Below are 12,842 nucleotides of genomic sequence, written 5' to 3' on the forward strand. Positions count from 1 at the left end.
AAGTATCCTTATTTTTCCAATTAACCCAGCAAAGCTGAAAATATGTAGATCTGTATGCAACTGATAATTATATAATTTAATCCAAGCTTATTATCAATCTCATAGAGCCAGTGAAACCACCCAGGTCCCAAAGTTGGCACCCTGAGGTGCTGAAGTGGGGCAGTTTCACAACATTTTCCCAGTGTGGCTTGACACGCGCCCTGTGAAGGTATCAGCCTGTGTACTCTCTTCTTATTCAGGGTCAGCTCCTGACTTAGAAATGATCCATGCATTTTAAACTGGCAGCACTGCTGCTAACTCCCCAACAAATGCACTGATGTGTTGTTTGATCTCAGTATCCTGCTGGAAACACACACACACACATTCATGCACCAGGTGCCCACCAAGCTGCTCTATCAGTTCCCCCTTCTCAGCTGGACAGGGGACAGAAAAAGATGGAAAATTACTTGTAAGTTGAGATAAGGCAGCTTACTAAAGCAAAAGCATGTGCACACACCATAAGCATAGAGGAGGAAAAATAACTCTCTACTTCCCACCAGCAAGTGATGTTCAGCCACCTCCCAGGAAGCAGGGCAAATGTTGTAAATAACAAATGCCCCCCCTCCCCTTCCTCCTTTTCTTAGCTTTTGTATCTGAGCTGACCACATATGGTATGGAACATCCCTCTGGTCAGTCTGGGTCAGCTGGCTTAGCTGTGTCCCTTCCCAGGATCTTACCCACACCCAGCCTACTGACTGGGGCTAAAATGTTGGAGAAAACAGCACTGATGCTGTGCCAGCTCTGCTCAGCAGGAGCCAAAACACTGTGGTGTGTTATCAACACCTTTCCAGCTACCAGTGCAGAGCACAGCACTGTGAGGGCTGCTGTGTGGAAAATGAACTGCATCTCAGCCAGACCCAACACACACTGGATGGTCCTCACCCTTCCAGAGACACAGCCCTCAGATAACCTCCCTACCCACACAGCAAAGTCTTGGTGTGCTACTTAGTTCCTCACTGGAGTCCTGGTTGCTCTGGCTCACCAGCTCCTCCTGCTCTGTGCTCCAGCAGCCAGGCCCTGGCTTGCAACCACCCACCCATCCTCCAACAGGTTCTTTGCCTGGCACTCAAAGCATCCACCTGCTCCCTAATTCTTCTTGCTTCGGGTATAGGGGAAATGAAGCAAAGAAAGTAATGAGGCCTGAAGAGCACCATCCAATGCAAAATTCATTCTGTCGTCAGCTAGTCAAAGCTGAAGCCCCTCTCTTACTTCTCCACTCTTCTATGGGGAAGGTGATTGTCCAAGAGTGAAGTAATTTTTCAGTTAACCTTAACAGCATGGTATTTTCAGCTTTGTCTTTCTTCCCTTCTGTACTAGGCCACCACAAAGAGGTATGGTGCACATGCAGGTGGAAGGAAATGGAAAAATAGCAGCCCTGAAGTGCAGAAGCTGCACAGAATAATTTATTCAAGCGAGCATCAACACACAGCACTGAGTCCAACCCTGTACAGAACAGCCTATCTCCACATTTGGGTTAATTTGAAAATTTCAGGAGTTTTGTAGTATTCTAGCTAATCCCAACCATTCCTAACTCCAGGTTGGGTGTGAATGCTTTCAGTCTGCTCCACGCGCACAAATGCCACAGCGATCACTGTGTTATTCCAGTGTTCAGCAGAAGGAAAGCAAAAACTCCTTCTTCCTGAAGAGCTGGCAAGCAAAACCACACAAAACCAAAGCAAAACTACAAGTATAAGCCCAACTTCTGAGCTTTGTATGCACAACTTGGGCATCGAAATGACCTTGTTGCTGAGCAAATCACACTTCAACCTACGAGCAGGAGACCCCCATAAATAATCAGCCCCAAAACACCACAGTTCACGCTCATCCTGCCTCTGCTTTTTTGCCCAGCACCTACTGAACTCCAGGAAAACGGAGCGGGAGTTAGAGAGCCAGAGCAGGTTCCCACAATCATTTGTTCGGTACTGCTCTGAAGGAATTCAAATCCCTCTTTCCACCCTAGGAAAGATTAGAAAGAGTTAGGAGAGCCACCATTTTGTGTTTTAACTGGCTAGAATTCCACCAACTAACAGGCACAGCTTGTGTGTTACACTAGTAATGAATACTCTAAAGTTCTTATTTCTTCTGAAGTCAAGCCTGAAGAAAAGGTTAAGACTTCATGATCTGTGCAGGATACAGAGCTTTTCAAAGAATTAGCTAGGAGAGGCTTGCATCACAGTATTAAAAATTACTTATAAGTTAATATATTTAAAATTACAAACATTCCACTATTTATTTAAAAAAAAAAAAAAAAGAAGAAGAAGAAGAAGTAAAAAAGAAGGTAAACAGGACAACTTTTTACTTGGAAGTGAATCTGATATCAAGGAGACCAAATTAAAATCAGTGACATTCCTATCAAGGCAAAAAATGTAAACAAATCACTGCAATTCTAGACCAGGGGGGAATTCATTCTTCCATCCTAAATGGAGAGACCTGGAGGACAAATGCCAAGAAAAATGAAACAGAAGCCTGCACCTTTAAACACAACCACACTGCAGTGGTGGTGTGTTTGTTTAACATACAGACAGGAGACTTCGGTCTTTGCCAATAATTTTCTCAGTTGCTGACTTCCAGTGCATGAATGCCAGAATTCCTGAAAAACTGGTACAACACCGACAGCCCTGTCCAGTCTCCCCTGGTTTCCTCTCTACTAAACAGCAAAGAAGAACTTTATTGCTGAGTAGTCCGATTTCTATCCCTTCTTTTTTTAGGCACGAGCTAATTGCCAACTAAGACTATGAAAATAAAAGAAATGAGATCCATTCCAACCCATCGGTGTATCTGAATCCCATCATGTGAGTTGCCAATTGGTTTTCCAGTCCTCACGCTCAATATCTGTTGTTAATTTGCTTGCTATTTCAAGCACTTGAAGACTGTCAGCAAAATCCATGATGCATTACAAAACTTATAATTGGAAAGAAAAAAAAAAACCACCCCTGACACTTTTCTGACAGGATAAACTGAGGGTCTGAAAACACTGATCAGAACAAGGCAGAGGTACTAACTTAGAGCTACTAAAATATGACTGCAAATGAAGCAGAGAAAGAAACAGAGTAAGAAAAATAATTTCAAACTGATGTAAAACCATTTGATGAGACCCCCAAACTTAACACAGGTCTAAAAAGAAAAGGAAAAGACTGCACAAAACATTGTTTTTCAAGGAGATGGCTGAAGCTGTCTCGACTTTCTTAAGGTTGCATTATCTATGCCAATTAAAATTTTGCTTCTGAAAAAGAGTTAAGGCACTTCCTCTAGAGTTACTAAAAAAAGCAAATGAAAGCCTTGGCTTCGCAGAGGTGAGTGATAGTGAGCCGTTTGTTCTTGACCTCTGGATCACCCTACAGATCAAATTCTTGGACATAGGAAAAACCCACTAGTATTCATTAAAAGCAACTGGGAGGCCAGCTTTGTGCTTCTGTTCTTGAGACCTGAACAAGCTACAACTTGACAAACGCGCAGGATATTGCTGAACAATGCTGCTGTTCCTGTCAGGAGGGAAGAGCTTTTTTCCCCAGCTCCATTCAGGATGAATTGATTTTCATCACAATGATGCAAATCACAGATTTCAGTCATTATTTAAATAATCGATTGTCATCTCTTACCTTTGTGGTGCTTTTCAGTTATTCCCATAAAGTTGATTCCGTTAACCATTAACACGCATTGATTTATATTGAATTAGCTTTTATACTACACATTTTTCCCTCAAAAAGATACATCTAGCTACAGCTATCTAAACAAATATATAGCCTGAAAGTCACAGATATTAAGCTTTACTTTTCTTTCTGCTAGATATGGGTGACATTTGCTTATATATTTTCGTAGCTAAAAATTACGTAAAGTATTGCTTTATTAGAGAGATTATTTTATGCTTACAGCTTTTGACAATTTTTTGACATTTTTATGTAGAACAGAATTTAAAATCCACAAGTAAGCCTATTGCCTCATTATTCATAAAATTAACTGCTATAACTTTCTCTGCACACAAAATAAACTTCATCGGAATACTTTTTAACTATTTTTCTCTTTCAAACAAGGAAAAAAAAAAAAGCTACCTGTAGAGCTGATCAGCAGAACAAAATAAAACAGCGAAAAATATTCTCCCTGAACAATTGTTTCTGTCAAAATGTGGTTTAAACAAATTCTGGCTCCAGTTAACTGCAGTTCTCTGGTGGTTTGAATGCTTTTAAAGCTTCATTAGAAAACAGACATTGTGAGAATATTTGTATCCAAATGTCTACAGCATACTATAGTGAATTCAGTGCTTAGCATGGATGAACAATTTCAAATATGATCTAAAAAAACCAGACATATTTTAAAATAACATTTGAATTTAAATAAAACTTATTCACTTATGCATATTCAGCACTCGAAGCTGCAGTAAAAACAGACTGTCTCTCCTTACTCTTTCACAGATACATCAGTATGACTTGTGTTCACATTTACTTCACAAAGGTAATTTTAAAATTTAAATTTTTATATATCATCACTGTTTGTATTTTTTTGTCCTGTTTAATAAGTAGCCTCAATCTCAAATTTCCCAAGAAGAAAATATTTGCGTTGGAATCTTTAAGAGTTTTGACTGCATAAACTATCAATTATTTCCCCACCAAATAAGGCAGGTTCATAGCACAAAGTCAGAAGGAAGAGAAAGGAGGGGACTGTTTTTGTGGATTGTTATCTATAGACCAAATGGAAAATCTTCAGCCATTTTGCTCCTTCAAGGTACTTCAAAGAATCTCCTATTTAAGGTGTGAAAATGTCAGTTACATTCTTCACCTCTGAAAATGAACAGAGCTCTGAATGCGATTTATGTCCCACCCTGGCACTTTTCTCTTTTAGGGGCTGATACTCTTCTTTTCAACTTCCTTCCAGCTAATGCCATTAAATACTCTCAGAACCATAGGGCTAAATTCAAATTTTCTGCTCCTTAGAGGCTGTTGTTATGCACCACTGCACATTCCAATTGCAAATACACATGAATGCTCCCGTGTATTGTAAGTTATTTTTTACACACAAATTCTGCTAAATTGTAAGTTAGGAGGCACTACTTGAATTCTCTGAGGTCTTTAGAAAGCTTTCAGATGTACCACGAGTAATAACATGTAATGAATATGGACTGATCATTCTTTTCTGTAGTTACACTGAGTTGGCAATTTACATTTTCTAGATAGATTACTTATAGCCAGCCTTCCCAGTACTCTGGCAATTACTTCTTAGAAACCCCTGACAGGCTGAAACCTCCAGAATCACATCTGTTATTCTTGGTTTGATCCCTCTTTTTTAAATTAAAACCAGTAGCTTTATCAGCAAATGAGAATTTTTTTTTCCCCCCTCTGGAAATACTTACAAAACTGCACATAAATTGAACACGCCAACTTATCTCGTTTTAAGGTTGGCACATCTTCTGGGTTAATGACCAGTGTTCCATTTCTGTGACAGAACTAATTGAGGTAAGGAGCCCATAAATACACACAAAACCCCACAAATTCTCTTCCTTTGGGGTAGTCTGAAGATTTACAAAAGTAGAGAGAGATGTGATTGGAGGGGAAAGGGAAAAAAAATTTAAGAAGTGCTAACAGGCTTGTCTGATCATTCTGTCTCAAGTTTCCAGGCACAGAACAGAATCAGAGCAGGTTTTTCTAATATCTGATGTGACTTTTCCTTCCTCTCAAACAGCAGCTAAAATGCAAAAATCTGGTTGAATTTTCACATTTTCTAGGAACCGTCATTATTTTAAAAAAAAAAAAAAAAAGAAAAAAAGGAGAGAGATATAGACAATACTACATCTTTATGCTCTGAACACAAACTGGCTGATTGATCTAAACAGCTCTGATGAAAACAGTAGCCTCAATTCCACACCAACAGTTGCTCAAAACATGCTTTGACAACAGTTTTTCACAGCTGAACACAAACGAAACATCCTTCGAGAGGGAAATCCGCACTTGGTTGGAGCTCAGTGTGCATTTCCAGCAATCTAGCTGCATTTGTCATGCATCACTAATCGGAAAAATCCAGTTATCAATGGATTATAGGAAAGGATAATTCAGGTTTGCCTTCCATGACTAGGTCAGAATGCATATGCCATTCACTTTTTACGGCTAAAACAACTCCATACCTTGATGTGATGTCCCTTAATATTTCAGAACAAACATTCTAAATCCATGTGTACACCTGCAAATTGAAAGAACTTCTAAATGCAGCTGGAGGCAAAAGGGTAACAGATTTCCACTATAGATTTGGGAAGCAAAAGAGGACAAAAAAGAACACTACATATTGCCAGTGCATATAAATGTAAATGTAAAGGCATGTCACACAGTTCTCCATTTCAGAATATCAAACTCTCTCTTCCCCAGACGGGGATTCTGCATTCTCCAGATCTCTCCAGCAGTGCTGTAAGCAAGCTGAGTTCAGGTAAATCTGACCCAAATAAATTTTAAAAGATGCCTACACTTCCTAATCACTGGATGGCTGCAGAAGCCCTCTGAGTCTGAGACATACATACACAAGAAGCTGAACACTCTTAATCTTAGCACCTAACCCTCCTCAGCTCCTTACCTTGCAGCAAGCCTCAAATCCACCTCACTCTACCCAAGGCCTTACGTGCCCTGCCTTCTGTGCTGATATTACCAAAAAAAAAAAAAAATTACTTCAAAATGTCTTGAGGAGATGATTCTTAACCTGAATTAAGATCATCTTTCCCAATTTGCTGATAATGCAGGATTTAGAGCATTACTTTTTTTTTTAGCTAACCAGTGTCAGGCTGATTTAAACTACTAGCTAAAGGCTACGACTTAAATTAAAAAATTAGTAGCTCAAGTCAAAAATGTGAGACACAGAGCTAGATCAGTTTTCTAGCCAGCACTAATGCACACAATATGACCAGAAAAAAGCACTGTCAGAAGCATCAATGTGTGTGGTGTTACATGAATCTGCAGGCCAAGACAACAGAGATGAGATGAAGGGGAAAATTTCTAATATATGTATAGGTTTGCCCCATTTCTTGGTTCAACTCCTGTCATCCCTCCTTCCTCTCCTGCTTTCACCTTTAAAGCAAGGCTGACATCAAAAATAAGTTATAAGCTTATAATAAACCCTTCTTATAGGTGTGCATAAATTAGCATCTCAGTACTTCAGCTGACAATTGAGAATGCCAAGCAGCAGAATGATTATCACCATCACTCAAGTTCAGGTTTCTGGTAAAGCCTTAAAGGACTGTGGCTGTTGTTAGCACGAGAATTTTAAACAAGTGCTACCCAAGACTACACAGAAAGATGTCAGGCATCACAGTTAAATGGCATGCAGAAAAACCAAGGAAGAATCTCCTTAGTACAAAATGGGACAGCAATTTTTTCCTGCATGACGTGCTTGACACATGGATGGAATGACACCAAAACTGGCTTGAAATTTTGCTATCACAACTTTACAAGGAGAAGAAAACAATGCCTGGAACTGATCAAAAAATAGGGCTTAAAAGCACCTGCTGCCTTGTACCTTGTGCTGTGTGGGTGTTAAATTCTACCACACTAATCTATTAGCATAGCAGACATAAATACCCCAACAGCACAGAATATAATGGAGCTTCCCTAATATATACTCAGATGCCACTGCAGTTAATCCATGAGCAGAGGGTGGGCATTGAGTCCATTCAGCAGGTAGGAATAGTCACAGTTCCTTTTGTCTTATTTCACACACATGGCTGAATAGAGATTATTTATACACACACACACACACACAAAAAAAAAGGAGGAAAAAAAAAAGAAACTATTTCAGGGTGGTTTACAGCCAAGTCTGACACTGTTCTGCAGGGCAATGCAACAAAGCAGCTTCATGCATGTTCAACAGGAACAATTCCTGCTGTGGTTCAAGTAATAAACAGCAAAGAAAGTTTAAATTGAGACTTACCACGGGGCACCATATATTCGGAATCCTTTAACTGTTACCTCTGAATCTTGTAAGTAAATACTATTTGTCAGGAGTGACTGAACATTGTCAAAGTCCTCTGGTTTCAATTTGGACACAGAGGGAAAGCGGTAGTAATCTTGTTTAACAAGGTCTGCCATGAATTCCTTATCAAATGTCAGTTCATGATTCCCAGCAATCACTATTTTATATTCATATGGTAGGTTTCCTGAAATAACAAAAAAGAGGACTTAATTAGCACATTTTCCTCCCACACCAGCAATGCCGGCACAATAAGTAGACAGCCAGCAGTGACAGAACCAAACACCCGAGATCTGTGTGCACCTCCATGTTGAGCACAAGGCATTAAAGCTGCTTCTCCTCCACTGAATGGAACTGTGTTAAAATGTAAAGGAACGTCACACAAAGCAATGCCATAATAAAGGGCCTGCGCTGCAGAGTTAAACAAAACAAGCTGGTAGGAAACAAACCAGCTCCAACGGTGGCATAAACCACCACTGCTGAATGAAGATTCGCCTAAAATCTGACGTGGGACCGGGTCAGGGTCAGCAGCTCCCAGTCCCTGTCCCCAGGAGTGCCCTGCAGTGAGATAGGTGGCTGTCCCAGTGGGTAGGCGACCAGAGCCCGCAGGATGCCTCACCAGTATGGCCTGAAGGTACTGAATTAGACTGCTGGTGCTGTTGTTTTTTTAGAGTATGCTGTTATTTGGATTAATTTTTGTTCCAGTGGCATTTATTCCGCACCTAGTCTGTCCTCCAAAGCATCAGTTCATTTGCAATGTACTTTCATATTATCATTATTGTTATTATGTTAAAGCAGCATCTCGTTTCTGTAAGACGTACACGAGTAGAAGAAACCATAAAACTCAGCCAAATACAACACAGCAGGAAAAAGGAAATGTGGTTAATTCATTCACCATGAGAGTCAGAGGTAAAGAATGCAGGTTTGCTCACCTCAGTGCAGGGCAACTGATACCACTGTTTGGAAGGAGGCTCATGCCCACAGAGCCAGATTGTTGGAGTTCAGAAACAGATTTTCAAGCACTTGGTACCAGTAATCACTGCCAGGTTTTCCAAATAAACATACTGGCTGCTGAGCTCCCTTAAAAATATAGTCCCATACTGTGATGTCTTCACAGAAGTTAGGTTCTTTTACAAAATCTGTCCCACTGTGACTTGCCAAAAATCGCACCTAAGTTTGCATCAAAGCTAACTTCTACTGCCTTCACCATAAGCTTGATTTCCCAGTCTCATACCAAATCATTGATTTTGGTGTTTACTCCTAATAATCATTTAGAAAAGGCTGGGTTTGTTGTGCTGGTTTTTTGAGGGGTTTGTCTTGGTTTTTTTTTCCATAAAGGCAGCAAAATATATGTGGAAATCTATGGGTCCATCTTCCACCTTGGGGACTCACAACATCTGTCTCGAGGAAGACTAAATCAGATGTCATGCATTTCTTGTGAATACAGTTCTATTGAACAGAAGTGGCTTTGCTAGTTTAAAACTTGCCTTTTAACTTTTAAAACTCTTTGGGTTTTTTTAAAGTAAGTTTCAAAGTAAAGCTGCAAGTATACATAACAAGATTAACCTTCCCATAAATAAGACTCACGGGCAACCAGCCAAAACCCTCTGCTTTTCAATATTTACAGCACAGAAACAGGAATTACACAAGGTATGTATACAAATATCATTTTAGCAAAATTAGTTAATTCTGGATAGAAAACCAAAAAGATACAAATCCCCTGAAAGAACCACACAGACTTTTTCACAGACACCTTACGTCTGAACAAAATACAGATTGTACATACACTTAACTCTCTGCAGTGCTGCTTTAGAATAAAATCTGGGGAGATGCAATAAATGCTCCTCTACAGGTTTTGCCTCACTCTTTTCCCTCTTCCCTCCTCTTCCCCATCTGTGCTACGTGCAGCTCTGCAATTCATTTCTATTTAAAAACTCGATGTGGCAGGTACCTACAATTCCTGCTCTCTGTGACTCCCGGGCACAAGATAGAATTGCTATTTTCTTCTCTCCCAGGAAACATAAAAGATACCACCAGCATGAAATTTGATACACTTGTCATAACTATCAATCCCCCCAAACAAACTAGATGTGATAATATTATTGGAGAAGTAGGATGGAGCAGTTAAGTTCAGGTTTCTGCCAAGTTATCAACATTTGCCTGTTTTAGCAGAGAAAACTTTTCATCTTACTGGATGCATGTCCGAGCTTTACACTTTCTCTCATTTATTTTGATAGACTTGAAAACCAGCACATTTTGCTGATATTATGTCCAATTAAGCCTGGAACATTTTTGCTTGAAGTCAACGTTTTTTTTTTCTCTTGACATTTTAAAAATAAGGGCTTACTTTGAAGACACACAGGGCACACAAAGACAAACTAACGGTGGCATCAGTAATTATTAAAACGGGTAAGTGTAACACTCTAGATGTTATTTAAGCACCTGAAATCAGTAGGGAAACCAAACAGTATTTCTTTGCTCTGGCTTTCTGGTGCTGGCTCAGGAGCTATCAATGAGCAACACCACTCACCAAAAGGCAAACACACCAAAAGCCAGGCCCATGCAAAGGAAGGGCAGCAGCAAGAGGAAATCTCATCCATTTCTTCCCTCTACCCCGAGGAAAGACTATATAGCACTAATCACAGTAACAAATTACCTGCAATAAGATTAGCTCAATTATTCATCACATTCAGGTTTTTCCTTCTTGAGACGTGTTGTGACAGTGCACAACATCCATTCTCTCTAATACTATTTATGAAATATTTCGGTGTGTTTTCTTTTGGCAGACCTGCCCTTTGTCTATAATCTGTTGACCTTGTGTTTAATATGAAAGCATAAAGAGTCATATTCAAAAATCTCCTACTCCATGGTAATTTAGTTTCATTTTGACCAGATTAATCTCTGCATATCTACATCAGTGTTGCCTGTACTGAACAACACACAGGTTGAAGGGCATTTCCTCATTTTCCTTCACTAAATCTTTGTTAGCTACATTTGGGTTTTATTAGTCTAATTTCCTAACTATCAAATCTTCCATCATGCACCAGTAATATAATTAATTCTAATTTTTACTGCAAAGACTCCTTTTCCAAACTATAAAAAGTTTTATTTGTTTGCTGGGACAAGCACTTCAGAAAACCCAATTATCAACTCCCAGCATAATAACTGAGTTTATTTAAAATACTTAAATGCTTAACAGGTGAGATCAAAAGGCTAAAATTACAACTACTAAAAATGATCAGGGTACTAAGTTTGTGAAGTATTTGAACCCCAATATATTTATGTGTATATACACAGGGTGTGTATGTGTGTTTCTTCAAAATATATCTATAATTTTGGGTAAGATGAGCAACATCTTACCCAACATCTGCCCTCAACAGCACAAGCAAGGGCACAATGCAACCACTGATCAAGAAAATACTGCAATTAGCCAAGTTGTTCTCTTCTGGAAGCCAAAAAGGTCAATATTGCTCCTGCTCAAATAAAGGCAAAGATAGTTAACTGTGAACAGTAAAAAAGGAATTGTTTACAGTAAATATATTAATCTGGGAGTCTCAGAAAATTTCTGTGACTTCTTGTCTAACGAGTCAACCCTCAAGCTACAGTACTAAGTACCTTTGCCCCCAAGTGTTCACCTTTACTCCTTGTCAACACAAGGATTTGGTGCCCACAGAACAGAGTGGATCAGAAAACTGATCCAGATGAAAACCCACGTAGCAAAAAAGGAAAAGGTGTCTGTGAATGCTGGTAAGGCAGGAGTTCTATTGCTGGTTGCAGCCACTTACACTACTCAAAGTGTCAGCTGAACAACAGACTGACTTTAAATATATCTATTACATGGGATGAGGGGGGAAGCTTGGGGGGCTGTGGGGTTTTTTTAACCTATATAAGTAGGTGATTCAGTGGGGGTTTTTTTTAAGTTCACCTTAAGTACTTGGATCCTAGGAGTCCTTAATCTGTTGAACAGCCATTCCCATTTTAAAGGCATGCTTCATATGAGTACAATTTAGTCACACAACCCAAGTTCTGTGGAGCTGCCAGACATGAAAAGGAGTCTGACTGGCAGCGAACGTTAACTGCTGAGTCCCTATAAAAATAGAAAATCACATTATTTTTTGACTACTGTTACCTGCAAACCCCACAGGGAAGTAGGGGAATATGAAATAATGTGATACTAGCTGTCTATATAGCGGTAGAAACCTGTATTTACACACAAATGATATGCAAGTGCTTTTGATGTGAAGCTCTGAATATGCATACGCATGCATTAACTATTCAAACCACACAACGCTTCCATGAAACACGAAGCCTTTTTCATGCCCATTTCATAGCCTCATAAACCCTTTGGCCATATGCTGAGAAACAGGCTGAGAAAGCTTGAAGTACAAATCCTAGTCCCTTCAAAAAGAGGGAAATCTGTGTAAAAGATGTGTGTGTGTGGGTGAATCATCTCAAGTTTATGGTGAATCATATATGCTTCAACAGTGCACAACTGGTCGTGGAGCATTCACCCTATAATCAACACCATACATGCCCAGGGATAAACACTTGAAGGAGCAGATTTGGCATTGTTCCCATGGAATTCCAGTCCTCACAGGAGCACAGGCTGGCAGCAGTTGTCCAGCCCAGCTGCCTACTGATGGGCACAGCCCGATGCTGGTCAGCAGCTCTGTAACTCTTCTTCACACAGGGAGTTCTCATGGAAAGCCCATAGCATCTCAGGGTCATGGTTACTCCCTCTTCCCAGCATTTATAGCACAGTCACAACACACCAAAGCTCCTTTTCAAAAAGAAGGCAGAATATCTCAAAGCTCTGATTTCTCCCATGGCAGCAGCAAATGACTTAAGACTGTGTAAGTACAGTT

General features: G+C 39.8%; 1 protein-coding gene across 4 annotated transcripts in view; it reads right to left on the minus strand.

Moving 5' to 3' along the window:
• MPPED2 (metallophosphoesterase domain containing 2) overlaps positions 1–12,842 on the minus strand; it is a 114,518-nt gene that overhangs the window by 40,155 nt on the left and 61,521 nt on the right. For all 4 annotated transcript variants that reach the window (XM_032691163.1, XM_032691162.1, XM_032691164.1 and 1 more), the window contains one exon: positions 7,939–8,164. In XM_032691163.1, coding sequence (XP_032547054.1) covers positions 7,939–8,164 — 226 coding nt within the window. The remainder of the gene's footprint in view (positions 1–7,938; positions 8,165–12,842) is intronic.

The sequence above is a fragment of the Chiroxiphia lanceolata genome, chromosome 6 (assembly GCF_009829145.1).
Source record: "Chiroxiphia lanceolata isolate bChiLan1 chromosome 6, bChiLan1.pri, whole genome shotgun sequence".
Lineage (NCBI taxonomy): Eukaryota > Metazoa > Chordata > Aves > Passeriformes > Pipridae > Chiroxiphia > Chiroxiphia lanceolata.